The sequence below is a fragment of the Peromyscus maniculatus genome, chromosome 2, assembly GCF_049852395.1.
Source record: "Peromyscus maniculatus bairdii isolate BWxNUB_F1_BW_parent chromosome 2, HU_Pman_BW_mat_3.1, whole genome shotgun sequence".
Lineage (NCBI taxonomy): Eukaryota > Metazoa > Chordata > Mammalia > Rodentia > Cricetidae > Peromyscus > Peromyscus maniculatus.
The window spans coordinates 169,279,921-169,306,975 of NC_134853.1; the positions used below are offsets into that span (position 1 = coordinate 169,279,921).

The following is a 27,055-nucleotide window of genomic DNA, read 5'->3' on the forward strand; positions in this document are numbered from 1 at the left end:
CCAGGATTGCTCCCATCAGCCAGAAGTCAAATGTATGCAAACCTAGTCTATACAAATGCTCCGAATTTGTTTTAAATGCCAATCCTGGATTTTTTTTTTTTCTGCAGGAAGAAAAAGAAATCCCAGGTGGATTTCCTGAGAGGTGGCCTTGTGGTTAAATACAAGGGCTTTGGCTCCCCCTCTTCACGAGGAGGGCGAGGGTAGGGTTTTGCATAATGTAAATGGGGCCCTGGGTGGGATTGCAAAGCTTCTCTAGCAGCCTGAGCCTAGACCGGGTGGGCTGAAGTTCTTAATGTGCTGCAGAGGCCGGCCGGGAGAGGGCGTCAGCAGCGCTTCACGTCTTACTCTGGGGGCGGGGCGACGTAATCTCGCGAGATTGGCACGTCGGAGGCGTTCCGGGCCAAGCATGGCGGACTCAGAGGTGCTGCTCAGGCGGGTTCCGAGCCGCTCTTCTTGGCAGCGGGTTCGCAAGGCCCGGCCCCACCTCCTCCTCAGTCGTCGGGGCCGTCGCCGGTTTGGGGTCCTGACCCGGGGCGAGCTGCGGCGCCTGCGACGGCGGCTGCTGCGGGCCCACGCCTTGGGCGGGGACTGGAAGGTGGGTGTCACCGCGGGCTCGCACGTGGCCGGAAAGTGCAAGGTCCGGACCCGCAGCCGGCCCGCGCCGGGCAGTGTGCCCGCGCCCCGCAGCCAGCCCGCGCCCCGCAACCAGCCCGCGCCCCGCAGCCAGCCCGCGCCCCGCAACCAGCCCGCGCCCCGCAGCCAGCCCGCGCCCCGCAACCAGCCCGCGCCCCGCAGTCAGCCCGCGCCCCGCAACCAGCCCGCGCGCCATGTCCAAACCCTGTCATCGAACGTCACCCAACCCACGCGGGACTTAGGCTCGGGCCGTGTGTTGTTGCTGCTGCCAGCCGGGGAGGTGAGTCGCCCGCGGGGAGCTTCTGGTCCCCGCCCCTTGTCCTCCGGATGCAGATCGTATGCTAGTCCATCCTCCTGTTGGCTGTGCTATACTAGCAAATTAATGGGTCGGACTTATTGTGCACGTAGCTGCAGAGTTCGAGGTGTTTCAAACTATTTAGCACTCCCAGGTCTCACGGGAGCGACGGTTGCCATCTCTTTCTTGTGTTTATGGACTGAAAAACAAGGTAGGTAACTTGCACGAAGTTAGTCTAGTAGCAAGGCAGATCCAAGAGTTAAGCCCAGGCGGTCTGACGTGGACCCTGGTTAGGGAGATCGCCCCTCTTATGCCGGGAAGGAGTGAAGCCTCAGAAATCGGAGAGGAGCATGCTGTCTGTGCGCCTTTGTAAGCACGGGGTGGTAGAGTTAGTGAGTATGTTGGGAGCTGCAATGGGGTTATGATGTTTAGGGTTAAGTTAAAAGCCTGACAGTTGGTCACTTAGTACAGTGTAGCTTTGTTTGGCTTTTTTATGTGTCTTGCCTGCAGTGTTTTGCCTGCATTTCCGTACGCCATGTGTGTGCAGTGCCTGCAGAGGCCATAAGAGGGCGCCGGACCCTCTGAACCGAGTTAAAGGAGGTTGTGAGCCACTATATGGGTGTTGGGGACCAAACATGGGTTCTCTGGTAAAGCCGCCAGTGCTTTTTTTTTTTTTTTCATTTTTCTTTATTAAATTTTCTACTCACTCCACATACCACCCACAGATCCCCCTCCTAACTCCTCCCACCCCCCAGCCCTCTCTCCCAAGCCTCCCCACATCCCCCCAAATCGAGGTCTCCCATGGGGAGTCAGCTGAGCCCTGCACACTGAGCCTAGGCAGGTCCAAGCCCCTTCCCACGGCACCAAGGCTGTGCAAGGCATCACACCACAGGCACCGGATTCCCAAAAGCCTGCCCATGCACCAGAGACGGGTCCCGATCCCCCTGCCTGGGTGCCCCCCAAACAGTTCGAGGCAAACAGCCGTCTTCTGTATCCATAGGGCCCAGTCCAGTCCCTTGGGGGCTCCACAGCCACCCGTCCACAGTTCATTCAATTAAGCCACCTTTGCAGCCCCAGAGCTCTGTAGTTTGATACATACACATGGATTTTTCTCACCAGTCACTCTGAATGTGGGGGTGGTTGGCTCTCCATGAGAAGATCAGCCTGGTCTACCTAGTCAGTTCTAGGACAGTCTTGGCTCCATCATGAGGCCCTGTCTCAAGAAAAAAAAATCATTTTGATAAGTGAATAGCAAGTTAAGATTTTCCAGTTTTTCTGTCTCTGGTAACAGTATCCATAATGTTTTGTTCTGTTTTTCTCGCTCCCTGCCAGGGCTTTACTTTTAGTGGGATCTGCCGGGTGACTTGCATCTATGGCCAGGTGGAAATATACGGCCATATCGTCAAACAGGGCCAGCCTGCCCGAGATGTCTTCTCTGCCTATACCCACTCTTACCTGACCATCGGCGGGGTTCGCTACTCAGAGCCTGAGAAGAGTGAGAAGGAGATGAGAAGGGAGCTGCGGGCCCTGCTCAGGCCTCACATGAAGCTGGGTAATTGGCTTCAGCCTCCTGCTCAGGGCGGGGCGTTTCAGGTGCTGGTTACGTTCTGGTCTCCGTACTCTGTGGAATCCTCACAGAGGTCCTGAGTATTAAAATGCCATTATTTCCACCGTTTCACAACAGACGTTTTCTGCGACCACGAAGCTAGTAGGCGGCAGTCTTGGGTTGTGGTGTCTCCACCCAGACGTGGAAAAATGAGCTCTGCTGTGTGCTCCTCTCCACAAGTCTGTAGTTGAGATGACAACCCTCGGGATCTAAATTGTTACTTTTTCTGAGGTGGTTTTTCTTCTCTTTGCAGACGACAGAAACTGGGTAGTCCAGTATTTCCCTCCCCTGGGCTCCATTCTGCTGCTGGAGCAGCTGAGGACCCCCGCTGTGGACTTCATGAGCTCCTATAAGTGCGCATCTTATGTCTTCCTGCAGGAGGTAAAGCCAGCACTCACTTAGGTGCGCCGATCCTTTGCACCAGTGCAGTCAGCTGAATGACTATGTAGGGAGCCCTTTCAGAATGATCGTCCTCTCTGTCTTGGGAGTAGGGTAGGTGTTACGGGGTATCACCTCAGTGTTTTATCAGTTAGGAGATCGTCTCTATAGAAAGGTGTTATAGGGTACCACCTCGGGTTTCGTCAGGAGAGTCTCTATAGAAGGGTGTTACGGAGTACCACCTCGGGTTTTATCAGTTTGGAGAGTCTCTATAGAAAGGTGTTATAGGGTACCACCTCGGGGTTTTATCAGTTAGGAGAGTCTCTATAGAAAGGTGTTATGGGGTACCACCTCGGGGTTTCGTCGGTTAGGAGAGTTTCTATAGAAGGGCGTTATGGGGTACCACCTCGGGGTTTCGTCGGTTAGGAGAGTTTCTATAGAAGGGCGTTATGGGGTACCACCTCGGGGTTTTATCAGTTAGGAGAGTCTCTATAGAAAGGTGTGTGTGTCGGGCGTTGGTGGCGCACGCCTTTAATCCCAGCACTCGGGAGGCAGAGGCAGGCGGATCTCTGTGAGTTCGAGGCCAGCCTGGGCTACCAAGTGAGCTCCAGGAAAGGCGCAAAGCTACACAGAGAAACCCTGTCTCGAAAAACCAAAAAAAAAAAAAAAAGAAAGGTGTGTGTGTCGTGGGTAAAGGCACCTGCTGAACAAGCTTGATGGTTAGGGTTCCATCCCAGGTATTCCCGGTAGAAGGAGAGAACACTCCCGGGTTTTGTCCTCTGGCCCCCACTTACGTGGTGTGGCGTGCGTTCACACGGGCACCTACAGAAAGGTTGTCATGAGCATTTTCCCTCTTCTTCCTCAGTTTCATTGTCCAGCAGAAGCCACCTCTTTGTCAGCTGTGGTAGGACGAGCCTGTAATCCCAGCACTCGGGAGGTGTAGTCAGGAAGATAAGGAGTTCAAATTCATCTCCAGCTAGATAGTGATGTGGAGGCCACCCTGAGCTACATGGCACCCTAGCGCCAAAAGAAAAAGAAAAAGGACATACAGTTGGAGATGTCAGGTAGGCAGTAGTCTGTGAGTCTGCAGTTTGGAGAAAATGGTAGGGCTGTTAATTTGGGAGCCTGCAACAGAGGGTATCTGAGAACAAAAATTAGGTAGAGAAAGAGAGAGCATGAGCTCGCTGATGAGCTGAGAGGGGAGGGGGCCTGAGGTCTGGGCCATGTCACTCCGGAAGGGGTTAAGACCGGATTCACAGAGGTGCCGAGGAATGACCAGGGTTGGAGGCATTGCCGGTCTAATTAAGGTGGTCTGAGAAAGACACGGGTGCAGGACGAGGATCTAGACCAGACTGGTTTCAGTGCTCTGCTGAGGAACAGCCTCATGTTGAGTCAGGAGGTGGGAAGAAAGAAACTGCAGGATTAAGTGGGAAGGAAGGAAGGAAGAAAGGAAGAAAGGAAGAAAAGGAAAGTTAGTTACAGGGAGCTGTAGTGAAGAGTTTATTGTTGTTGTTAGGGGGAATTGTGAGACTGCTTTAACACAGTGGGTGGGAATGAAGGAGGAGGGCTGGAGTGACAATCCTGTCGAGGGGAAGCTCAGCTTTACCGACCCTTGATGGTGAGTGTGTTTGTTTAAGGCTGTGTGACCTTGGGAGGACCAAGCGATTCTCTGTGTATGTGCTGGTATGCATGCATGTGCAGGTGCATGCAGAAGCCAGAGGACACTTTGAGCTTTGCTACTTGGGAGCTGTCTGTCCTTTGAGACAGTCTCTGGTTGGCCTGAAGCTTGCCAAGGAGGCTGGATGGCTGTCACAGCCTCCGTGTGCACATTCCAGGTGATGGGTCTCTCACACACACACACACACACACACACACACACACACACACACACACACACACACACACACAGCTCCACGCCTGAGTCTGTGTCCAAGGCCTTGAGTTGACTGGCTAAGCTGTTTCCCCAGCCCTTTACAGGCATTTGTTTTGTTTTGTTTAAATTTTTTTAAGTTTTGTGTGTGTAATTGATTGCCTGCATGTGTGCTTGTGTACCGAGTGTGTGCCTGGTGCCTCCCTGTGGGTGCTGAGAATCAAACCCCAACCCTTTGCAAGAACGGCAAGGGCTCTTTTTAGGTTTTTGAGACAGGGTTTCTGTAACTAGCACAGCTGGCCCCTGTCAACTCGACACAGACACGCGTGGGCCACTGAGCCACACCTTCCCTGTTCATACCACCATCACAGTGTGTACCGTTCCAAGTCGGTCTGTTTTGTTTGTTTGTTTTTTAAAGGTAAGGTTTCTCTGTGTAACATCCTTGGCTGTTCTGGAATTTGCTTTGTGAACCAGGCTGGCCTCGATCTCTGTCTATGTTGGACAGCTTAGACTACAGAGGGACCCTGTCGCAAAACAAACTCCACTTAGCCTGGCAGTTCATTTGCATAATTGCCGGAAGACAGGAGCCAGCAAAGAATTCTTCTCATAGTTACGCTGGGAGAGGGAACCAAGACACCCTGCTGTGGAGCTGCTGTGAGAAGGGAGATGCCGTGAAGGTGGTTGGGGCATGGATGTGCTTTTGTGTTATTATTTCAGTATTTAATTGTGTGAGTCTATGCACATGGTGCCAAGTTTCTGTGGAGACCAGAGGTGTGAGTTTACAGTCCGGGACCTGAAGTTAGAGGAGGTTGTGAGCCACGTGGGCGCTAGGAACAGAACATCAGCCTTCCAAAAGATCCCATCTCTGGGCCATTTCTCCAGACCCTATCCCCATTTTTTTTTTTTTTTTTTTTTTTTTTTTTTTTTTTTTTTGAGGCACAGTGTTACTGTATAGCCCAGACAGGCCTCAGTCTTGTATTCCTCTTGCTTCTGGTGTCCTGGGATTACCGACAAATGCTACTGTGGTGTCTCATGTAGTTACTTTGTTTATTTTATTGATTGTTTGTTATTTTGTTTTTTTTATTTTATTTTATTTTATTTTTTTGAGACAGTGTTTCTCTATGTAACAGTCCTGACTGTCTTGCAACTTGCTCTATAGATCAGGCTAGCCTCAAACTCAGAAATCCAACTGCCTCTGCCTCTGTACTGGGAATAAAGCCGTATGCCAATGTGATTACATTTTTATTTATTTGTGTGTGTGGAGGGGTGTCTAATGTGTATGTGGAGGTCAGAACTTGATATGGAGTGTCGTCTCAATCCATCTCTACTTACTCACATTGTCCATGGTCTTTTGCTGAACCTGGGGCCCACCAGTTGCAGCTAGTCTAGCTAACCAGCTTTTCCCAGGGTTCCTCTTGTCTCTGCCTCCCAAGTACTGGAATTTCAGGCAGCCCTCATACCTTCCTAGTTTTTACATGGGTACTGGGGATTTAAACTCTGGTCCTAAAAACTGGAGTTTTATTCACTAAGCCACATCCCTAGCCCTTCATGTGACTGCATTCTAAAGAGTTTTTTATTGTCATTTGTATGTCTGTGTATACCACATATTTTTAGGAGCTGGGAGATGGCGTCAAATTTCCTGGAGCTAGAATGATTGTGATTGTGAGCTGTCTGACTTGGGACCAAACTCGGGTCTTCTGCAAGAGCAGTAATTGCTCTAAACCACAGAGCCGTCTCTTCAACTCTGGGATTACATTTTAACCCTCTACAGAGGCGGGAATGCCCTCTGTGATTGCTGGTGGATGAGGATGTGTTTGTGGTGGTTCCTCCTTCCATCCTCTTTTGTATGGTGACCCTTATCATCCTCCCCACGGCAGCTAGCACATCCCTTTGTAGCTTCTTAGTGCTTCTTTTAGGACCCCAGTGACAGATGAGCATAGCTGTCCTTTTCACTCTTCAGTTCCATTTGCATCTGTCCTGGGTCGTCCCGTCCCTGCTCTCCCACCCACCCACCCACCCCCTCCCGTGTCACCCCCCTCCCCTTGGAGCTGAGGACCAAACCAGGGCCTTGTGCTTACTAGGCAAGCGCTTTACTACTGAGCTAAATCCCCAACCCCAGTCCTGGGTTTTGTTTTGTGTTTAGAGATGGCCTTGACTTCAGATCACCAACCTCTCCCTACATTTTAATTAATGCCTTTCTTTCTCCAGATGTGTGGCAGCCTGAGAGTGGGTGTACACTGTGAAAACAGACATGTACTTCAGAAAGAATAGACAGGACTTGCTGATGGGCTGAGTTCTGGGGTACTGAGAGAAATGAACCAATTTTTGTCTTGTTTTGTTTTACAGCTCACAACTACACGTTGCTTATTATTTTATAAACAAGTGCGTGTGTGTGGGGGGGGGGGGGGGGTTTGAGACGAGGTTTCTTTGTGTAGTCCTTGCTGTCCTGAAATTAGTTCTGTAGACCAGGCTGGCCTTGAACTCATAGAGACCTACCTGCCTCTGCCTCCCAGGTGCTGGGATGAAAGTGTGCCACCACTGCCCCGCTGCAAATATATATCTTTAAGAAAACTTTCCTTAGAGTTTAAATTGTTACATTTCAGAATACTCCTGTGCGGATAAATTCTGAGTATATAACTTTGAAAACAATTGGTATCAGAAGACAGAGGAAGAAGAAAGGCATCTGCCTGAATGAGAGCGGCCTTTGTGCCCTAGAAGAGCTAGTCAGCGCGTCCTGTGGTGAGCATCACCTTTTCTCAGTTCCATATTCTCCAGAGCCTCAGGCACTGTGTATCTTCAGTCCTGAGGACTGGCTGACACTGGGGCTCACTATTTGTTTTACCTGCAAAAGTAGATGGCTGCCCTGTCATCCTGTTGTGTGGCGCTTGTGACACTGGAAAGTCAACGTTCAGTAGAATACTGATTAACCAGTTATTGAATAGGTAAGCATGCTTGTGTTTTCATCTGGTCACATCTGGGCATGAAGTGAGATGCCAGGGGAGAAACTGGGTTTTTGTTGGATCTCCTGAGGCATGGTGTCACTCTCTAGACTAGTCTGGCCTTGGACTCCTGGTGATTCTCCTGCCTCAGCCTCCCCAGTGCTGTGATTACAGATATAAGCCAACATGCCCAGCTTGATGGAGAGACTAGCAGTGGGATTGTGTTGAGTGCTGTGTGCTGTCAGCTGGGCAGTGGCACTCTTCACTGACTCTGACCTGTGACCCCCAAGAGGGGGTGCTTGGTCTTGGGATCTATACTGGTCCGGTGTCATCCCCAAACCCAGGACTGGGCTGTTACGTTTTGGTGGTAACCTTGCCTGTTGTGATGGGATGGGGCCTTGCTTTTGGATTGTGACAGCTACAAGGCTACACAGGGTGACGATGCCCACATGTCACACAGAGTCACAGCTACAGAGGACAGCTGCCTGAGATTGACCTTTCTCTTTAATAATTTCCAGCCTTCCTGGAGTTGACTATCTGGAATGTGACCTGGGGCAGACGGAGTTCACCCCTCCTGGCTGCATTGCCTTACTTAACATTACAGAACCACTGCTGGGTATGTGTTACAGCTGTCAAGTGATCGTAGCCACAGAGTTCTGGATCAGATGTCAAATAGGCAAAGATCTGCCTCTAGCTTCCACAACAAACTTGATTGAGTGTGTTTTTATTTTAGGAAATGAACTATTTTATGTAAATTTTGTTAATGATTTATTTTTATTTTTTGTGCATTGGTGTTTTGCCTGCATGTATGTCATTTTGGGTTTTTGTTTGTTTGTTTGTTTTTATTTTTTGAGACAGGGTTTCTCTTTGTAGCTTTGTGCTTTTCCTGGAACTCACTCTGTAGCCCAGGCTGGCCTGGAACTCACAGAGATCCGCCTGCCTCTGCCTCCCGAGTGCTAGGATTAAAGTCGTGCACCACCACCGCCCGGCTCAGATTTTTTATTATCACCTAGTGAAGTGCTTCTCTTTACAGATCAACTCCACGACCAGCTCTTAGTTACTGTCTGGTCTAGTTCTGTCCCTGGGAATGTCCCTAGTTAGTCTTTCTTTTTTCCTAGTTAATCTTGTAAGCCAGTCACTCAGTACTGCATCTGGTTTGATTAGAATCTAGGTTATAGAATGGGTCAACTTAATCTCAGACCAAAGCTTGATGGGTAAAGGTGTAGAAATAACCGTCTTATTATTAAATAAGAAACACAGAGCCAATGCAGAGATGAAAGCCCAAGAGGTCACAACTGCAGCTGTCCTCTTCAGCCAAGAGATATGACCGCCTTGTCACTGCCTGTCTGTACAGACCTCCAGGTCTTCTATGGTTGGTATTGAGATTAAAGGCGTGTGTCTCCAATGCTGGCTGTATCCTTGAACACACAGGGATCTACTAGCTCTGCCTGCCAAGTGCTGGGATTAAAGGCGTGCACCACCACCGCCCAGCTTTTGCTATGGCTCTAATAGCTCTGACCCCCGGGCAACTTTATTTATTAATATAAAAATCACATTTTAGTACAAATAAAATATCACCATATAAAGGCCCTGCCACACCAGCCTGAAGGTGGCTCTGCTCATGTGCGTCTGCCTGTGACCCCAGCACTCCCATGGCAATTTGGAAGGCAGAGGATAATCAGCTTGAACATTTCATATGCACATACAGGGAGAAAAATAACCTTAGTTTTCTTTGCATAGCTAAGATGATTCCATTAAGTATTTGCATCCCATGTTTTTATCCACCTTGTTGAGGTAGGGTCCCCTATTTTTCTGTTGTGTTACTGCATATATCAAACTAGCTGGCCTGCAAGCTTTTAAGTGACCTCACCTCGCCACCTTTTATTGGTGAAATTATTAAGGCCACTCAACGTAGTTAAAAGGGAGGTTTATTAGTGGCGTAACTTACAAATAAAGGGATAGGTAGGTCGCAGGGTCTGGGGAAGGTGTGTCACAGTCCAGCGGTGTTCTCTGGAGAACTCTGCTCGGTCAACCTCCACCATCCAGGGTCCAGGAATAGAGAGGGCGGCACCTCGGGATCTCCCTCTCTTGGCCCCGCCTTGTAGACGTGATAGTTACCAAAGCCTCAATGAGGGTTGGAACTTCCAGACCAAAGCTGGGATGGCTACCCACTACAACCTTTCTTCTTGAGAATGCTAGGATGCCAGATGTGTGTCCCCACATTCTGGGCTCTGGGGACCGAGGTTTGATTTCAGGCTTGCATGACCAGCACCTTTACCCACTGAGCTCTCCATCCCACTGTGGGAGTTGTGTATTTTGGCCGCTGTGAACAGCGCTGCTATGACAACAGTGGACAAGTACACAGTCGAGACCCTGCTCTCTGTTCAGTTGTGTGTCCAGATGTGCAGTTGCTAGGTCCTGTGATGGTCCTGTGTTCACTTTCTGAGAAGCCACCAGGTGTTTTCACAGTGGCTGTGCCATCTTTTAAGTTGCCACTGGCAGCGTGCTGGCTATTGATTCTCTTTGTTCTTGCCAGGGATGGTGGTTTTGATTACAGACCACCAGGCAGGTGTGAAGCAGTGTTTTGTGCTTCTGTGACTATTAATACTGGGTGTCCTCCTCTTCAGTGTTTACATTTTCAGTGCTTATTGGCCACTTATATATCTGGAAAGAATGCCTGTTTAAGTCCCTGGAGTTTTTAGTATTTTGCTGTTGTTTTGTTTTGTTTTGTTTTTGTATTTCAAAATATTTCTGTGTAGCCTTGGCTGTCCTGGAACTCACAGAAATCCACCTGTCTCTGTCTCCCAAGTGCTGGAATTACAGAAGTGTGCCACCATGCCCAGCCCGCTGTTTGATTTTTAAACTTATTTTGTTTAAAATAAGTTTACACTCACTTTGTTTTGAGGAGTTGGGTGCAAGTGTCTACACACACACACACACACACACACACACACACACACACACACACACACACACACACACACACACACACACACACGGAAATCCAGTGACAACTTGTAGGGGTCAGTCCTTGTAAGGAGTCTTTTTCTGTCCTGCCAGTCAGCTCCCAAATAATGACATGGACTTTTTTTTTTTTTTTTTTTTTAAATCAAGACAGGGTTTCTCTGTCTGGTTTTGGTGCCTGTCCAGAATCTTGCTCTATAGACCAGGCTGGCCTCAAACTCACAGAAGTCCACCTGCCTTTGCCTCCCTAGTGCTGGCATTAAAGGTGTGAGCCACCAACACTGATTCTAAGATTTATTTTCAATTATATGTATTCAGGGGAGGGTGGTTTGTGCACATGAGTGCAAATGTCCTTGGAGCCAAAAGAGGGCATCTGATTCTCCTGAAGCTGGAGTGAGAGGTGACTGTCAGCCTCCTGACACCAAACCCAGGTCCTCTGCCAGAGTAGTGTGTGCTCCTGCCCCTGGGCCATCTCACCAACCCTTGCTCTGGTTCTTTATTTCGTTTGTCTTTTCTTTCCTTTGGGGGCATTAGGGCTCTTACTGTGTAGCTCTGGCTAGCCTGGAACTCACAGAGGTCCAGCTGCCTTGCCTCCCAAATACTGGGATTAAAAGTATAAAGTACCACTTAGCCAGGGATTATTAAAGGTCATTAATTGAATTTTTGAAAGACTGTAAGCCCTAGAAGGTGGGGAGGTTCATGATTGTATCCCAGATACCTGGAACAAATGCAGCCATGTCAGAACATGATTGGAGCTGACTTACATATATGAAAGTGGGGTTGTCCTTGTATTAAATGGACTTCCAAAAACAAAATTGGGATGTTCTTGGTGGTTTGAGATTTCCTAAGATCTTTGTCAGGGTTGGCAATAACACAAAATCTTGGCCACTGTTTTGTGGCCATGGCATGGTTGCTTTTGCTTGGCAGTGATGTAGATGGAACCCCTGTAGCAGCAGGTCTCAAACTGTAGGTCATGACTCCCATGGGGGTCACATACTGGATATTGATATTACGATTCATAACAGTAGCAAAATTACAGTTATGAAGTAGCAACAACATTAATGTTCTAGTTGGGGCTCACGACACCAGCATGAACTGTTTTACAGGGCCGCAGCATAGGGAGGTTGAGAACCACTGGTTAGAGCCTTCTGTGTTGGGCCAGTGCTTGGTCCCTGACCCCGTGTGTTATTCCCTAGGACCACCTTACACCCACCCGAGGAGGCCACAGAGGATGGTGTACTACGGGAAGACGAATTGTCATAATGACTATGAGAATTACATCGAAATAATAAAATACGTGTTCCGAGATTACAAGAGAGAGTCCCCACTTATCATCAACACAATGGGCTGGGTGAAAGGTGAGCCATGCACATGTGTCGCAGTGTAAGCAGCTACCGTGAGGCTGTGCAGGTGCACACTTATGGGGTGCCCTGTGATGTTTCCATACATGTGGCTGAGGACGGCCTTGAACTTGGAACCCTCCTCCCACGTCCACCCCAGTATAAAGGTTATAGGTATTTGTCGTTACTGTTCCTTTTATGTGGTGCTGGGCTTAAACCCAGGGCTTCCTGCATACCGAGGGAACGCTCTTCCAAGTGAGCCACAGCTCCATTTCTGAGCTTTTGGGTTGTTGGTTATTTTTTTTTTTTTTTTTTTTTTTTTTTGGTTTTTCGAGACAGGGTTTCTCTGTGTAGCTTTGCGCCTTTCCTGGAACTCACTTGGTAGCCCAGGTTGGCCTCGAACTCACAGAGATCCGCCTGGCTCTGCCTCCCGAGTGCTGGGATTAAAGGCGTGCGCCACCACCGCCCGGCCTGTTGGTTATTTTTTAATCGATTGTTTTTTTTGTTGTTGTTGTTGTTGTTTTTTTTTTCTTTTTTTTGAGACAGGGTTTCTTTGTGTAGCTTTGAGCCTTTCCTGGAACTCGCTTTGGAGACCAGGCTGGCCTTGAACTCACAGAGATCCACCTGCCTCTGCCTCCCGAGTGCTGGGATTAAAGGCGTGCGCCATCACCGCCCGGCAATCGATTGATTTTTGTGTGACTGTTTTGTCCAAACACTGTGTGCTGTGTGCCCTTGGAAGCCAGAAAAGGGCATCAGGTCTTGTCAGGTGTGTACACACTGCCTGGCCATGTCTCTCTATCTTGATTTGTTTGTTTGTTTTGTTTTTTTTCTGAGACAAGGTTTCTCTCTGTAACATCCCTGGCTGTCCTGGAACTCGCTCTTTAGCCCAGGCTGTCCTCAAACTCACGGAGATCTGCCTGCCTCTGCCTCCCAGATGCTGGGATTAGAGGCTTGCGCCACACCCGGCCCATGTCTTTAGCCCTTGCTACACACGCTGTGCTTACAGTCTCTCTCCCACCGCAGACGACGGACTGCTGCTGCTGGTCGACCTGATCCGACTGTTGTCTCCCAACTATGTTGTTCAGTTGTCTACTGCCCGGGGACGCTTGATGCCCGCTCTGACCTCAGAATATGTGGAGCTCACAGATGGCCTGTATACAAAAAGCAAGATCAGAAGGAGACATCGAGGTTTTGAAATTGAAGAATTTGAAGACAGTTTGGAATTTACTGATGAAGAGAAAGACTCCAGTCCAGTTCCGGTCTTCACTGGACATAAGCTGATGTCTGTTCACTCAGAATTTTTATGTGATAAAAATGAAAAAAACAGGTAAGTAAAGTGTCACTGGTGTAAAGAAGGAAGCTTCCTGCGGTGAGCCAGGCATTGTGTGCTCACTTGTTTAGAAAACTGGTCATGGTGGCCCTTGCCCTTCATTATTGAACCTGGGAGGCAGGGCCGGGAATCATGAGTTCAAGGCCAGCTTGTTGTGAAGCCCTGTTGCTGTTCGAATCTTAGATTGTCTTTTAATGAAAAACCCAGAGCCAGATGTCAGGGTGAAAGCTGAAAGATCAGAGAAGCAGAGCAGCCAGCCACTAGTTCTTACCTCTAGGAAACCCTCAACCTAAAGAAAGTGAGTTCCTGTTTCCTCATGCCTTATCTACTTTTCTCTGCCCAGACATCACTTCCTGGGATTAAAGGTGTGTGCCACCACTGCCTGCCTCTGTTTCCAGTGTGGCCTTGAACTCAGAGAGATCCAGATGGATCTCTGCCTCCCTGAGTGATAGGATTAAGGGTGTGTGCCACCACTGCCTGACCTCAATGTCTAATCTAGTGGATGGCTCTGTCCTCTGATCCTCAGGCTAGTTTATTAGGGTACACAATATATCACCACACCCTGTAAACAAAAAGGAGAGATAATACTCTTAAGATTTTTTTCCAGTTACCACTGCTATATGTTTAAAGGAGAATGATTCCTGGTGGGGGCATGGAGATGGGGCTTCCCACGCTAGTGACCAAGGGCTCAGTGCTGAGGGGTCGTTGGGCTTTCTGTTGTTTGGAGGACTGTGTCAAGGCAGGGTTTTAGGTGGGGAGAGAGCAGGGGAAGGGTTGGCCATCGGACCAGGGTCTTGAACGTGCTAGCAGCTCTAACACTGAGCCACATCTCCAGCCCGAGGGTTTGAGGGTATCTGAAAGAACAAGGTCCAGTGTGCTGCCTAATGTCAGTTGAGATGCTGTTCCCTTCTGCCCCCAAGTGGGTTTGGTGTGTTCTCCACTCAACTTGCTCTGCTCTACCTTTCAGGGCCAAATACAACAAAATCTTCCGAGATCTGGCAGTGTTGGGTTACCTTAGCCAGCTGATGCCTCCTGTGCCAGGACCACTTAGTCCTCTGCACAGCCTCACACCCTATCAGGTAATCAGAGTGGTGGGAGAAACTGTCTGTTTACTGATACTTGAGGCCTCCTGTGTCCCGGGCGCTCTGCTTCCTCCTGTATATTGCTTCCCTAATTCTTAAAACGGCCCTGTGGTTTGGGTTCTGATATTATCCCCATTTTTCAGATGGGAAAACTAAGGAACAGTGAGGCTGGGTTACCTGGCAGAAGATGGAGAGCTGGCATTGGGTCCTTGGCTGGCAAGCTTAGTGTCTGGTGTGGATTGTAGTTTCATGCCAGCTCTACGTTGCCTGATCTGGTGGCTGTCTCTCGTTTGCACTGTTACCTGCATGAGGGTAGTGCCTGATGTCTCAGGACGCTGTAGGGCTCCGTGAGCCTTCCTGGCGGTGCCTGGTACATAGAGTAGCCTCCAGGGGACCTTGTTATTCCTGTCGGGTTCCAACACCAAAGTGTTTGGAACTTTGAGTCCAGGCTGCTGGGGATTGCTTTGGGGAATGCTCTGTGGTTGGGATCTAGGGTGGAGATGGTGAACACTGACCGAAGCAGGGTGTGTTTGGTGAGGGTGTTTGAGCCCAGAGCCTCTCCCGTGCTGTGTGCTGTACGGAGACTTGTGTCCCGCCAGTCAGTTCCCAGAGAATCACAGAGACTTAGTCACTATAAATGCTCGTGCCAATAACTTAGATTGTCTCCAGCTCTTACAGCTTAACTTAACCCATTTCTATTCATCTATGTGCTGCCCCAAGGCTCATTGACCTCATCTGTGAACTTCCCATGTTGCTTCTGCTTCTGGCTCAAAATTCCTCAGACTCCACCTTCCTCCTTCCAGTCATTCTCTCTGCCCCGAAAATCCTGCCTAGTCATTAGCCAATCAGCTTTTTTATTTAGTTAGTTATTTGTTATGTATAGTGTTCTGCCTATATACCAGAAGACGGCAATAGATCAAATAACAGATGGCTAGGAGCCACCATGTGGTTGCTGGGAATTGAACTCAGGTCCTCTGGAAGAGCAGCTAGTGCTCTTAACCTCCGAGCCATCTCTCCAGCCCCTCAGCTTTTTATTAACAATGAGAGCAACACGTCTTCACAGTGTCCAGAAGGATCACGCCACAAGACTAGGCTGACAGCAATCAGCCTAAGCTTCACCTGCATGTGCACACGTACTGTCTTAGGTACTTTTCTATTGCTATGACAGAACACCATGACCAAGGCAGCTAATAGAAGAAAGGTTCATAGGACTGACTGCTGGGGAGGGTAGAGTCCAGGATGGCAGATCACAGGCATTGGTGGGAGGAGCGCCCCAGACCTCACTCACATCTGGATTCACAGTAAGAGGCAAAGGCAAGCTGGGAACTGCAAGTCTTTTGATACTTCAAGCCCACCCCACTGTGACACCACTTCTCCAAGACGACACCTCCTAATCCTTCCCAAACAGTTCTACTAATTTGGCAACCAAGCATTCAAACTTATGACCCTATGGGGGCCATTCTCATTCAAACACACACACACACACACACACACACACACACACACACACACACACACACACACGGCAGCATTTTGGTTTTTAAACCAAGAAATACTTGCTTTGAAGGCAGCGCGTACATCTCCACAGTGTCCACACACCTCTGCACAGCAGAGCCGGAGCTCCCTGGGCTTTGACAGGAGAGAGCTGCGCTGGTGAAGACAGCTGCTCCTGGGGGTGACATAAGGAAAGTCCCCTGGTGTGTGTTGTGTGGAATGGGGTACTCGTGGCCTGAACCCTGTCCTCTGCTCTCCTCTCTGCCCTTGTGCTTTGGAGAGTTGACGTGGCCATGGCACACCATTCTAGAAGGCACCTTAGGAAACACTCAGGAGCATGGCTAAACATGAGGGTGATGGACAGTTGGCTTTGGGTTTGGGTCTTTTGTTTTGTTTTGTTTTGTTTTGTTTTTACAAGACAGTATTTCTCTGTGTAACTTTGGTGCCTGTCCTGTGTAGCCCTGGCTGTCCTGGATCTCGCTCTGTAGACCAGGCTGGCCTTGAACTCAGAGATCAGCCTGGCTCTGCCTCCCGAATGCTGGCATTAAAAGCGTGCACCACCACTGCCTGGTGCAGTGAGTTTGAAAGAAAGCAAATTTCTAGTCAGCAAAACCCAGCTGGTAAATACTCCAAACAGCCAGAGGAAAAAGTGGGCTGCGACTGGAATGGCGGCGCTGCCTGTCATTCTCCCGGTGGCCGCCAACACCTACGGGAAGGTCCCTTCAGCTGCAACCTTAGCGTACTGTAATCTGTTGGCTTTTGTGACCCTCCACTTTACACATCCATATCTCCATGATTTCCACGGCTGACGCCTGAACAGCTTTCCCCTAGTCAGTCAGTCTACGGAGAAATGTCCTGGAATACCACAGATGGACACTATTGCCAGGGCTTTTCCTCCCCTGCTGTGGTTTTGTTTGGAGCTGAGGAGAGAAGGGAATGAAGATTGTGTGGATGGAAGTTCAGAAAGGAGGGAACTACGTGACCCCGGCTGCCTTGAACTTCCGGTCCTCCTGCCTCTGTCTGCCATATGCTGTGAGAATAGGCATGTGCCACCACACCAGTCTTCTGTGGAGCTGGGGATCAAACCCAGGGCTTCTGCATTTTCGGTCAGGACTCCATCAACCAAGCCATCCCCTAGTTTGTGCTTTCACAACCCAGATTTTGGCTGGGTGTGACGGCACACGCCTGTAATCCCAGCACTGGGCAAAGCAGAGACGAGAGGGTCCCTGGGGCTTGCTGGCCAGTCAGTCTAGCCAGATCAGCAAGCGTTAGGTTTGCTGAGAACCCCTTTTTCTCAAAAATTACATTAAAGGGTAAAGTCTGGTGTGGTGGCATATTGGGTCTCTGCTTTGAGGCAGCCTAGGAACAAAACACCTGAAAAACAAAACAGTGTGGGGAGTGGTGGATGGGAAGATGCCTCACCTTACCTCCTGGCCTCCATAAGTGAGTGCTCAAAAATACACTCAAGTGAGCACACGTGAACACACACAGAGAACACAGTTAAAGCGTCTCTAAGTCAGCCGTGTGGTCTCTGCCGTTAGCTCGGTGCTTAGGAGACTGAGGCAGTGGACTGCACGTCTGAGGTCCACTTGGTCTGCACAGAGTCTGTGTCTCGGGAGGAAGCCTCTCAGTAGAAGTGACTCAGGGAGATGAGCAGTTGCGGTTGATTCTCCAGGTCCCCTTCAGTGCAGTTGCCGTTCGGATCACTCATGCCGATGTGGCCCCTGCCCACATACTGTACGCCGTGAATGCCAGCTGGGTTGGCCTTTGCAAGATCCTGGATGATATGAAAGGATACACTCGGGGGCCCATCCTGCTTGCCCAGAACCCCATATGTGACTGTTTGGGCTTCGGTGAGTTGAGAATAAATGATACCTCTTACCCTGTCCACTTCACTGTAGACCGCTGGTCTTGACCGTGTACCTGTACCTTGTCTTTGGGGAATTGATGTCTTTCTCTGTGCTTCTCCATGTTACATTCCTTACCTTCATCACAACTATCCAAGGTCTTCGGTCGGCCTGTTTGGTCCCTCACAGCTGAACAGGGGGATGTCCAAAGAATTAAAGAATTATACTTTTTTAAGATTTTTTTATTTTTAGCTGGGCATGGTGCTTACTCCAGGAGAAACAGGCAGGTGGTTCTCTGTGGCTTTCATTTTAATTATGTGGGCATGTGCACGAGTGCACACGCTCCTGGAGACCAGAGGTCTTGGGGTTGGATCCCTGGAGTTGGAGTTAGAGCTGCCTGAAGTTGGTGCTGGGAACTGAACTTGGGTCCTGTGGAAGAGCAGCGAGCACTCTTACCCTGCTGAGCCATCTCGATGCCCCTCAGTTACTGCTCTTCGTGTTCCGAGAGCGAAGCACTAGAAATTAAAACACCTTAATTTATTTCGTGTATGTGTTTGCCTGCATGGCTGTCTGCATCCTGTGCCTAGTGCTCTCAGAGGCCAGAATAGGGCTTCAGATCCCATGGGAGCAGAGTTGTGAGCTACCATATGGGTTCTGGAAATGGCACCCAGTTCCTTTGCAAGAGCATCAAATGGTCTTAACTGTTGAACTGTCTCTTCAGCCCCAAAATAAAACTCTTCTTTTTTTTTTTTTTTAAAGATTTATTTATTTATTTATTATGTATACAGCATGTATGACTGCAGGTCAGAAGAGGGCACCAGATCTCATTACAGGTGGTTGTGAGCCACCATGTGGTTGCTGGGAACTGAACTCAGGATCTCCGGAAGAACAGTCAGTGCTCTTAACCTCTGAGCCATCTCTCCAGCCCCCAAAATAAAACTCTTTTTTTATGTCAAGATGAACCTCACTTTCTGTTGGTTGAAATGTGCACTGTCTGCAGAATGGCTGATGTTGCTCTGTATCTTCAAGGCATCTGCAGAGGCATTGACATGGACCAGCGGCTGTACCACATCCTCACCCCTTTGCCTCCAGAAGAGTTGAAAGCTGTGAACTGTCTGCTGATTGGTGCCATTACTGTTCCGCATTGTATTTTCAAGAACCAGGTGAGCCCACACAGGACAGTCCTGTGGGGAACCTGGGCAAGTGGAAATGAGCGGGTTGGCTGCGTTAAGGCAACAGTTCCTTTATCTGGGAGACATACACTTTATTATGTGGTTTGAATGACATAAGATATGGGATATTGGATGCCTCAAAAGGTTCAAGTCAGGATCTCAGTGTAGAGCCAGTTTAAAAAAAAAAAAAAAAAAAAAAAAAAAGGAAAAGAAAAAGGCCTGGAGAGATGGCTCATCAGTTAAGAGCACTGACTGCTCTTCCAGAGTTCTGGAGTTCAATTCTCTGCAACCACATGGTGGCTCACAACCATCTCTAGTGGAATCTGATGCCCTCTTCGGGCATAATGTTGTACACACAGATAGAGCAGTCATATACATAAAATAAATAAATCTTTTTTTTTTTTAAAATAAGGTGTCAGATGGTGGTGACACACACTTTTTTAATCCCACCACTCGGGAGACAGAGGCAGGCAGATAGATCTCTGTGAGTTCAAGGCTAGCCTTGGCTGCAGACAAGAGTTCCAGGACAGGTTCCAAAGGAAAACAGGTTCCAAAAGGGAAACCCTGTCTCGGGAGGGGGGGAAAAAAGGCCTTTGAGGAACATCCTAAGTGTCTCAGGCTCCAGAGCCTGCTGCCCAGCTGTGTTCCTACTGGCGTCCAGTTGGGATAACCCGTCTGCTCCTCGAGGCTGTCTGAACAGGACCTATCTGTTTGTGTTTCCATTCCAGCCTGGGCTCGAAGGGACAATTCCTTACATCACCACGGATTATAACTTTAAACTTCCTGGAGCCTCGGAAAAAATTGGAGAAAGAGAGTATGCAAATGGATTTCTTGGGTACAGAGCCTATAAAAGAAAATAAAGCCTTGCTACGGACAGAGACTTTCCTTCCTGGGATCCTTGTCCTCAAGCCCTGAGGCAGCAGACTGAGTGGGGCTTTCTGGCTGTGAGCAGCAAACTCATGTCCAGTGTTGATGTGACTGGAAAATGTGCTGCGTACGACATAGCTTTTCTCTTTCCTCTAAGACAGGGTCTCCTGTCTGTCATCCAAGTGTGGCATTACAGGCCTGTGTCACCACACCTGGCGTTCAGGCTTTTCTCCTAAGTTGTTTGATCTCAAACTTGGCCTGGACTTCACAGCTGGCCGTCCTGGCTGAGTGGAGCAGCAAGGGAGGCTGTGCTGGTCGTCAGACAGGAAGTGCGCGGCCCTCTCCCTTCGCGGCCAAGGACCTGACTGTCGGACTCGAGATAAAATTTGGGAAACCAGGGCCACAAAAATGTGTGGCATCTGGGCAGTGGTGGTGCACACCTTTAATCCCAGCACTCGGTCGGGAGGCAGAGTCAGCTGGATCTCTGTGAGTTCGAGGCTAGTCTGGTCTACAGAGCAAGATCCAGGACAGGCACCAAAACTACACAGAGAAACCCTTTCTCACACGCGCCCCCCCCCCCAAAAGTGCCGCTAACCAGGGCAGCAGGCTGACCCAGCAGTTCTCAGGTGCAGTGCATAGCTGCCAAGGTCCTGAGCAGGCTGCGTGATGGAGAGACTTTGAGCCACGTGGACCTTACCAGTGAGGGGAGATGACTCCAATGCCTGATCCTTTGATGCCATTGAATCTCCAATCATGTTGTCAAGTGTTAGAGGATTGTATTTGGTCTGTTAGTTTCTGGGTCATTTTAATCATGAGACTTTATGTTGAAGAAGTTGCTCTGACATCCAGAAAACCTCCAGAAGGTTCCTTAAGTATGGGAATGCTCTGACTGACTCCTCCGTTGAGGCTGGACACACTGCCATGGGGCCACCAGCCTATGAACAGACACATTTGTGCCTGGCTTGGACAAACCTTTGCTACCAGCGCTTTCTTATAGGAACCAGGAGGCCACTGCAGGTACCATTTTTTTCCTAGTGGATTTTGTAATTAGAAGTGACTGGGTCAGGTCACTTTTGTGGTTGAAAAAACAGGCCACTGAGCAACTTCTCAAGTTGGCATGACTGACATGTCAGGACTCCACCTTCCAGTAGGATCATGTTCAAAGACCATTCGAGGCTGTGGAAGGTTTAATGTTTATGTTCATGTACACCATTGATTATCTACATCTTGTCTGTAACCATAGCACGCTGAGTGTTCCTGGTCTTGTCTGCTTGGCCCCATCTTTGGGACACTGCTGGGTGCCCTCGGCATTTGAAAAACCCATTAGGAGACAGAACTGCAGTGGCCAGCCACTTAACTCGCTGTCCCTTATTTATTTCTAACGTTAGCTTGTGTCTTTCTGTGTGGTGGGGAGGGGGCTCTTACCATGTTGCCCAAGCAGGTCTCTGGCTCCGTTGCTCTCCCTCTTCCGAATGCTGAGGTCACAGGTGCAGTTAGCCTAGCACCACCCCTCTTCCTGTCTTCCCCGGGTCTTCCTGTCTTCACAAGAATAAAGATCCTGAAATGCAGGTCTCCCTTTTGCATTTTTCATAAAGGTGTGCATTTAAGTGACCTTCACTCATCAGTAGAGACCCAGTGTCGGCAGTAGAGGGAGCTGTGGGCATGGGGCAGGGGGCTGGGAGGAGCAGTCATCTGGAACAGGATTACTGGAGAGAGGTCTCGCTGCGAAGCCCTGGCTTAGGTAAGACCTGCACCAAAGTGTCTTCTTGTCCATGTGATTTTGGTGTCAGGGCATTTGGGGCAAGGAAGACATTGGACTCTGCCATCTTTTTGGGGGGTTTGTTTTTGTTCTGAGACAGACAGGATCTTGGCAATGAACAGTCTAACCTCAGACGCACGCACGATCCTCCTGCCTTAATTTCCAAGGGCTGGGATTGCAGGTGTGTTTGGTGTAACAGACACTTGTCTTCGGTGACTCTTCTTGTGTGGCCTGTCTGGAAGGCGAGCATCAAGGTTTTGTCCCTCCTGAAGGCTGGGAATGGTGTGGACATAAATGTCAGGACACAATTCTCTGTCAGGCTTCCCTTCAGTTCAGTCCTGTTGCCGTGTGTCTTTGTGAAAGTGCACTGATAAGAAGCTACATCTTCAAAAGCCCCTGCGTACTGCTTTTAAAATTGTCTATTCCCGTGTAGAAAACAGCCCTTCAGTGCCCACTGCGTAGGTGGCACTGAATCCTGTGAACATCACATCTGACTCTTGAGTTTAAAAATAATTCCCTACTGTGTGTGATTTCTGCCATCTCCTTTTACTATGAACTTTATCATTAAAATTTTTGAGAACATCATTTTATGTACTTTCAGTGTGTAAGAGATTTTATTCCAGGTGATTATTTCCTTATTTAACTTTATTTGGTTCTTGTTTTTTGTGACAGGATTTCTCTGTAGCCCTGGTAATTATTCAATTTTATTTGTTTGTCTTTTTTTTTTTTTTTTTTTTTGAAACAGGGTTTCTCTGTGTAGCCCTGGTAATTATTTAATTTTATTTATTTGTTTGTTTGTTTATTTTTTGGTATTTTCAAGACAGGGTTTCTCTGTGTAGCTCTGACTGGCCTCAGACTTAGAGATTCTCCAGCCTTTGTCTCTGCCTCCCGAACACTGGGATTAAAGTGTGCTCTACCACCACATGGCTCCAGGTAATTATTTAAATGCTTAAGAAAAACCATCTGGTTCATGACCATCCATAACTCCAGTTCCAGGACATCTGATACCCTCATCTGGCCTCCATGGGCACCAGGCATGGACATGGTGCACATACATACGTGCAGACAAATGCTCGTACACCTAAAATAAAATAAATAAATCTAAAACAATTTTTAAGAAAGAAAAAAAGAAAAGAAAAACCATCAGAGCTGGATGGTGGTGGCGGCGCACGTCTTTAATTCCAGCACTTGGGAGCCAAGTGGATCTATGTGAGTTCGAGGCCAGCCTGGTCTACAGAGTGAGATCCAGGACAGGCATAAGAACTACACAGAGAAACCCTGTCTCGGAAAAACCATGGGAATGAAAATAGCTTTGGGAAGGAGGCTTAATGAATTCAAGGGTCACAGGAACCCTGTCAGGCACCAAATTGCTTCCCCGACTGAGGCTGTATAAGGTAGAAAAGGGTGCTGTGTCCCTTTGGGGGTTACCCAGAAGGGGGTTATGCACCAAGGAGAGTTCAGGAGTTTGGCTGGATTATTTGGTCTCATTGAGTAACCCTGGCTAGCCTGAGATTGGCTGTGTAGACTAGGCTGGCCTTGAACCCCTTCCTGCCTCTGCCTCTCCAGTACTGGAATCAAAGGTGTGCACCCAGGTTCTAGAGACATGGCTCAGTAGTTAAGAGCATTGCTGGTCTTGCAGAGGACCAGGTTTGATTCCTAGCACAATTCTGATGCCCTCTACTGAACTCCGCAGGCACAAGCATGGTGGACATGCATACAAACAAACACACGTGCAAGCACATCACTATTTAAATCTTAAAAAATAAATTAAAAACAATGTGTACCTCTACATCGGGCTGGCATTCACAATTTTTTAAATGCAAACAGTGAACCCTAAACTGGTGTCTGCAAGAGATGCCTCAGTGAGATCACAGTCCAGCTCAGGACAACTCTGGTTTTCCCTGTCCTGGCGTGGCCCAGCAAAGAGAACCAGATTTGCTGACAAGTCCAGCCTCAACAGTGGCTAAAATAAGGGGGCCATCTGTACTGAGGGGGAAAACCCATGTGACCTGCAGGGCCTCTTTGGAAAAGCCTTGCGTGGTTAAATACCCCGAGACTTTGCCAGGAAAGAGCAGCTGGAGGGCAGGCAAGGTTGCAAGCAAAAAGGAGATGCACCCAGGCACGGGGTGAGCTTGCACTGCACATGCCAGAGCTGAGTAAGCAAAGCCTTAGCAGTCAGCAGATAAAGCTGAGATGGACAGACCAGGGCCTGTCCTGGGAAGCCTGGGGTTACCATGGTTTCCGGCCCGATGTCATTAGCACAGCCAACAGTCACTGGCTGGAGTTCTTCTGATACTTTTGAACTTGCTTAGATTCCGGGGTGACCAGCCCTGGCGAGTATTAAAGAGACACCTAGCTCCCAGCCTGTGTCTCCAAGAAGCCCCACAAGGTCTCTGCTGCTGGCCAGGGGGTCCTAGAGGAGCCTCTCCCTGCTATTGCTTTCCAGGAAAGGAAGAGGGGTGGCACCATGCAGACTCTGGAGTCCACACATTAAAATACTTAAAATACACTGTGCCCAGGAGAGCAGGGTTGGAAGGAAGCAGATTGGCAAGGACAAGAGCTCTGAGGTTTTTCTGTGCAGACAGATTAATCTGGAGAAGTTAAGATTGGTGTTCGGGGAAGGAGAGGTCCTTGAGTGTTGCGATTGCAGCTAAGCAGTGAGGACATGTGGCAGGAGGGTCCTGGAAGCAGGGACTCCGTCCTGGCAAAGCCTAGACTGCCACCTGACCGACAGCTCTGCCTTCATTCAAACGTCGGTGAGTTTGTTTCTTTGTCTACAAAGAAGGCTTGAGGGAGTAGAGGAGCAGGTCCTGGAGAGGTTGCCGAGACCCTTCCAGAACTGCCCTGCAGGCTGGAAAATGTCTGCAGTCATCTGTGACTTGGTGGATCAAGAGCTTAAAAATCAGGTGGTGTAGCCAGGCGGAGGTGGTGCACGCCTTTAACCCCAGCACTTGGAAGGCAGAGGCAGGCAGATCTCTGTGAGTTCGAGTCCAGCCTGGTCTACAGAGCGAGTTCCAGAACAGCCAGGGCTTAGGGCTAGATAAACCCTGTCTTCAAAAAAAGAAAAGAAAAGCTTGGAAATCAAAGACCTCTGAACCTAGAATTTTAGCCATGAACTTTGATTTGGAAGGTTGAATAAGAAAAATGTCTAATGGGCTGGCTAGAGGCCTTAGTCTGTAAATAGGCACGCCATGCAAGGCTGGTGACCTGCGTTCAGTCCCCAGCAGCCACATGAAAGTGGAAGAGAACTGACCCCAGAATTGTCCTGTGACCTCCATACATGGCATGTTGCACACAAACACAATAACATTTTAAAAAATGTTGAGGGTGCCTAACACCTCCCTACAGACAGTCGAATTGTGTACATTAGAGTTAGATTTCCATTGCTGGACGGTCCAGGCCGCCAGACTCCTGTACCGCTCAATCGTTCTCTCCTTTTTTGGTGGTGCTGACTAAACCTCGCACACACCCACAGGCAAGTGCTTTATCACAGAGCTATGCCGCTCTGCCAACTGCTACTTTTTCCTTGCTTCATGATGTTTACACACTCCCTTTGATTTTCATTTCATTTATGGTGTGAGTATAGATGCACTTGTACCACGGCTTACAGGTCAGAAGACAATCTCGGGAGTCCATACCCCTGCTCCACCAGGGGTTTCAGGTGAAACCAGGTCATCTCTCCTGCACAGCAAGTGCTGACCCACCTCTGTAGCCCCTTCACGTTGAAACCTGCCTTCCATGATGGACATCCGGGTCACTCTTGTGAGTGATGCCTTTGTGGATGCCCCCAGTCTCTGTCTGCACCTGTGAAAGTAACCACAGGGAATGTGACTAGAAAAAGGGACTTGCTGGGTGGACGAGAGCATGATCCTGGATGCTGCTCGCTCTGTATTCAGTGTTTGGACCTTTATCCGCTTTCTAGGTCTGGTCACATGAGTGTGTTCTCAACATACGAGCACATGGGGTGGGAGGCTGGGCAGGCTTCCCCTAGGTGATCCCTGGGCGTCTCTCTTCATCCACTCTTGTTACTGACACGCTGTGGCTCTTGACAGGGGCGTGTGGAGCTGCCACAGGATCTGACCTCATGCTTGTAGAACTGAGGGTAGAGGGGCAAACCATGCATAACTAATCTTCTACTAGTTTTTCCATGTCCAAAGACCCTTTATACAGGAAGCTTTAAGACAGCCTTGCTAGGTAGCCCATGCTAGACTCAGAACTTGCTTCAGTTCTACTCTTTCTGAGAGCTGTGATTAACAGGTGTGACCTGGCTTCCTCCGTTACAGAGGCAGCTTTAGCATCCTGGACAGTGCAGACCAAGACCCTGTGTAAAGGAGCAGCCTCTAAGCTGTGGGAGCAGCAAGTGACTGACTTTGTGAGCAACACTTTTATTGTCCAGGAGAGTAACAGTGACTGTCACCCAGAGTGTCTGTGGCAAAGGTTTTAGTCCCTGTCAGAGAATTTTAGTAACTCCAGGGTTTAGTTTGTTTGTTTGTTTTTGTTATTGTTGTTAAAATAGGGTCTCATGTAGCCTAGACTGGCCTTGAATTCATTATGTAGTTAAAGCCAGCCTTGAACTCCTGATCTTCCAGTCACATCTCCCAAATTGTGAGCCATCTGATGTGGGTGCTGAGAACAGAACGTAGGTCCTCTGGTGCTCAGCAGGTGCTCTTAACTGCTGAGACATCTCTTCAGCCCCCGCCTCCCTTTTTTTTTTTTTTTTTTTTGAGATGGTGTGGAACGCTGCCTGTCCTGGAACTCAGTATGTAGCCCAGGCTGCCCTCAAACTCATGGAGACCCGCCTGCCTCTGCCTCCTGAGTGCTGGCATTAAAGGCTTTGGCCACCACACTCAGGAAAATATTACTGTATTTTAAAAGTTATCCACAGGGGCTGGCCAGATGGCTCAGCAGGCAAGGGGGATGGTCACCAGACATGATGGCCTGAGTGCCGTCTCTGAGACCTGTGTGGTAGGAGATAACTGGCTCTTGAAGGTTGTCTGCCGGCCTGGGACACAGGTATGCTGGTGTGCACCCTCTTCTGGTAGCCTACACTGGCACATGACCACTCAGGATAAGAAAGAGTAAAGGCCCTTAGGGGGGCAAGGGGCCCTTTTCTGGCCTCCGTCTTCCCCCTCCATGATCTCCTTGAGGTTCCTAGTACAGTGACCAACCTGCTTGGCCACTGAAAGTCCTACGTGTGAGACTCAGGTTAGGGAGGACTGGAAGAGCCGGTCATCCTGGCTCAGCTGCAGGGTATTTTGTCGTCTCAGGGCCTCTGGCCATGCTGCTCTCAGTCTGCATGGCCAGAGAGGTCCTTCTGCAGCATCCCCGTCTCCTAGAGAGAGGACAAGGCTGAAATAACGTACATGTATACCCTTACCCCCTTTCTTTCTTTTTTTTTTTTTTTCTTTCTTTTTTTTTTTTGGTTTTTCGAGACAGGGTTTCTCTGCATAGTTTTGGTGCCTTTCCTGGATCTCGCTCT

General features: G+C 49.0%; 1 protein-coding gene across 2 annotated transcripts; it reads left to right on the top strand.

Annotated features, from left to right (window-relative positions):
• The first annotated feature begins 292 nt into the window (after positions 1 to 292).
• On the top strand, positions 293 to 22,161 carry Nol9 (nucleolar protein 9). Of its 2 annotated transcripts, none has more exons than XM_015987288.3 (12): positions 293 to 913; positions 2,261 to 2,480; positions 2,788 to 2,915; positions 7,386 to 7,521; positions 7,634 to 7,724; positions 8,240 to 8,337; positions 11,882 to 12,043; positions 13,049 to 13,352; positions 14,323 to 14,434; positions 17,607 to 17,784; positions 18,808 to 18,941; positions 19,679 to 22,161. In XM_015987288.3, the coding sequence occupies exons 1-12, from the start codon at positions 293 to 295 to the stop codon at positions 19,808 to 19,810; spliced, it is 2,316 nt and encodes a 771-aa protein (XP_015842774.3). In that variant the 3' UTR covers positions 19,811 to 22,161. The 2 variants fall into 2 exon arrangements, with proteins under 2 accessions (XP_015842774.3, XP_006993860.3); XM_006993798.4 differs by having other exon boundaries at positions 7,637 to 7,724.
• Positions 22,162 to 27,055: the final 4,894 nt, after the last annotated feature.

What these genes read in the sequence shown, in the direction of transcription:
- Nol9 (XM_015987288.3), top strand. Translation starts at nt 293, where the DNA reads ATGTGCTGCAGAGGCCGGCCGGGAGAGGGCGTCAGCAGCGCTTCACGT. An exon ending in CATTACAGAACCACTGCTGG is followed by an intron (nt 8,338 to 11,881) that starts GTATGTGTTACA and finishes GTTATTCCCTAG; the next exon opens with GACCACCTTACACCCACCCG. An exon ending in ATTGTATTTTCAAGAACCAG is followed by an intron (nt 18,942 to 19,678) that starts GTGAGCCCACAC and finishes TTTCCATTCCAG; the next exon opens with CCTGGGCTCGAAGGGACAAT.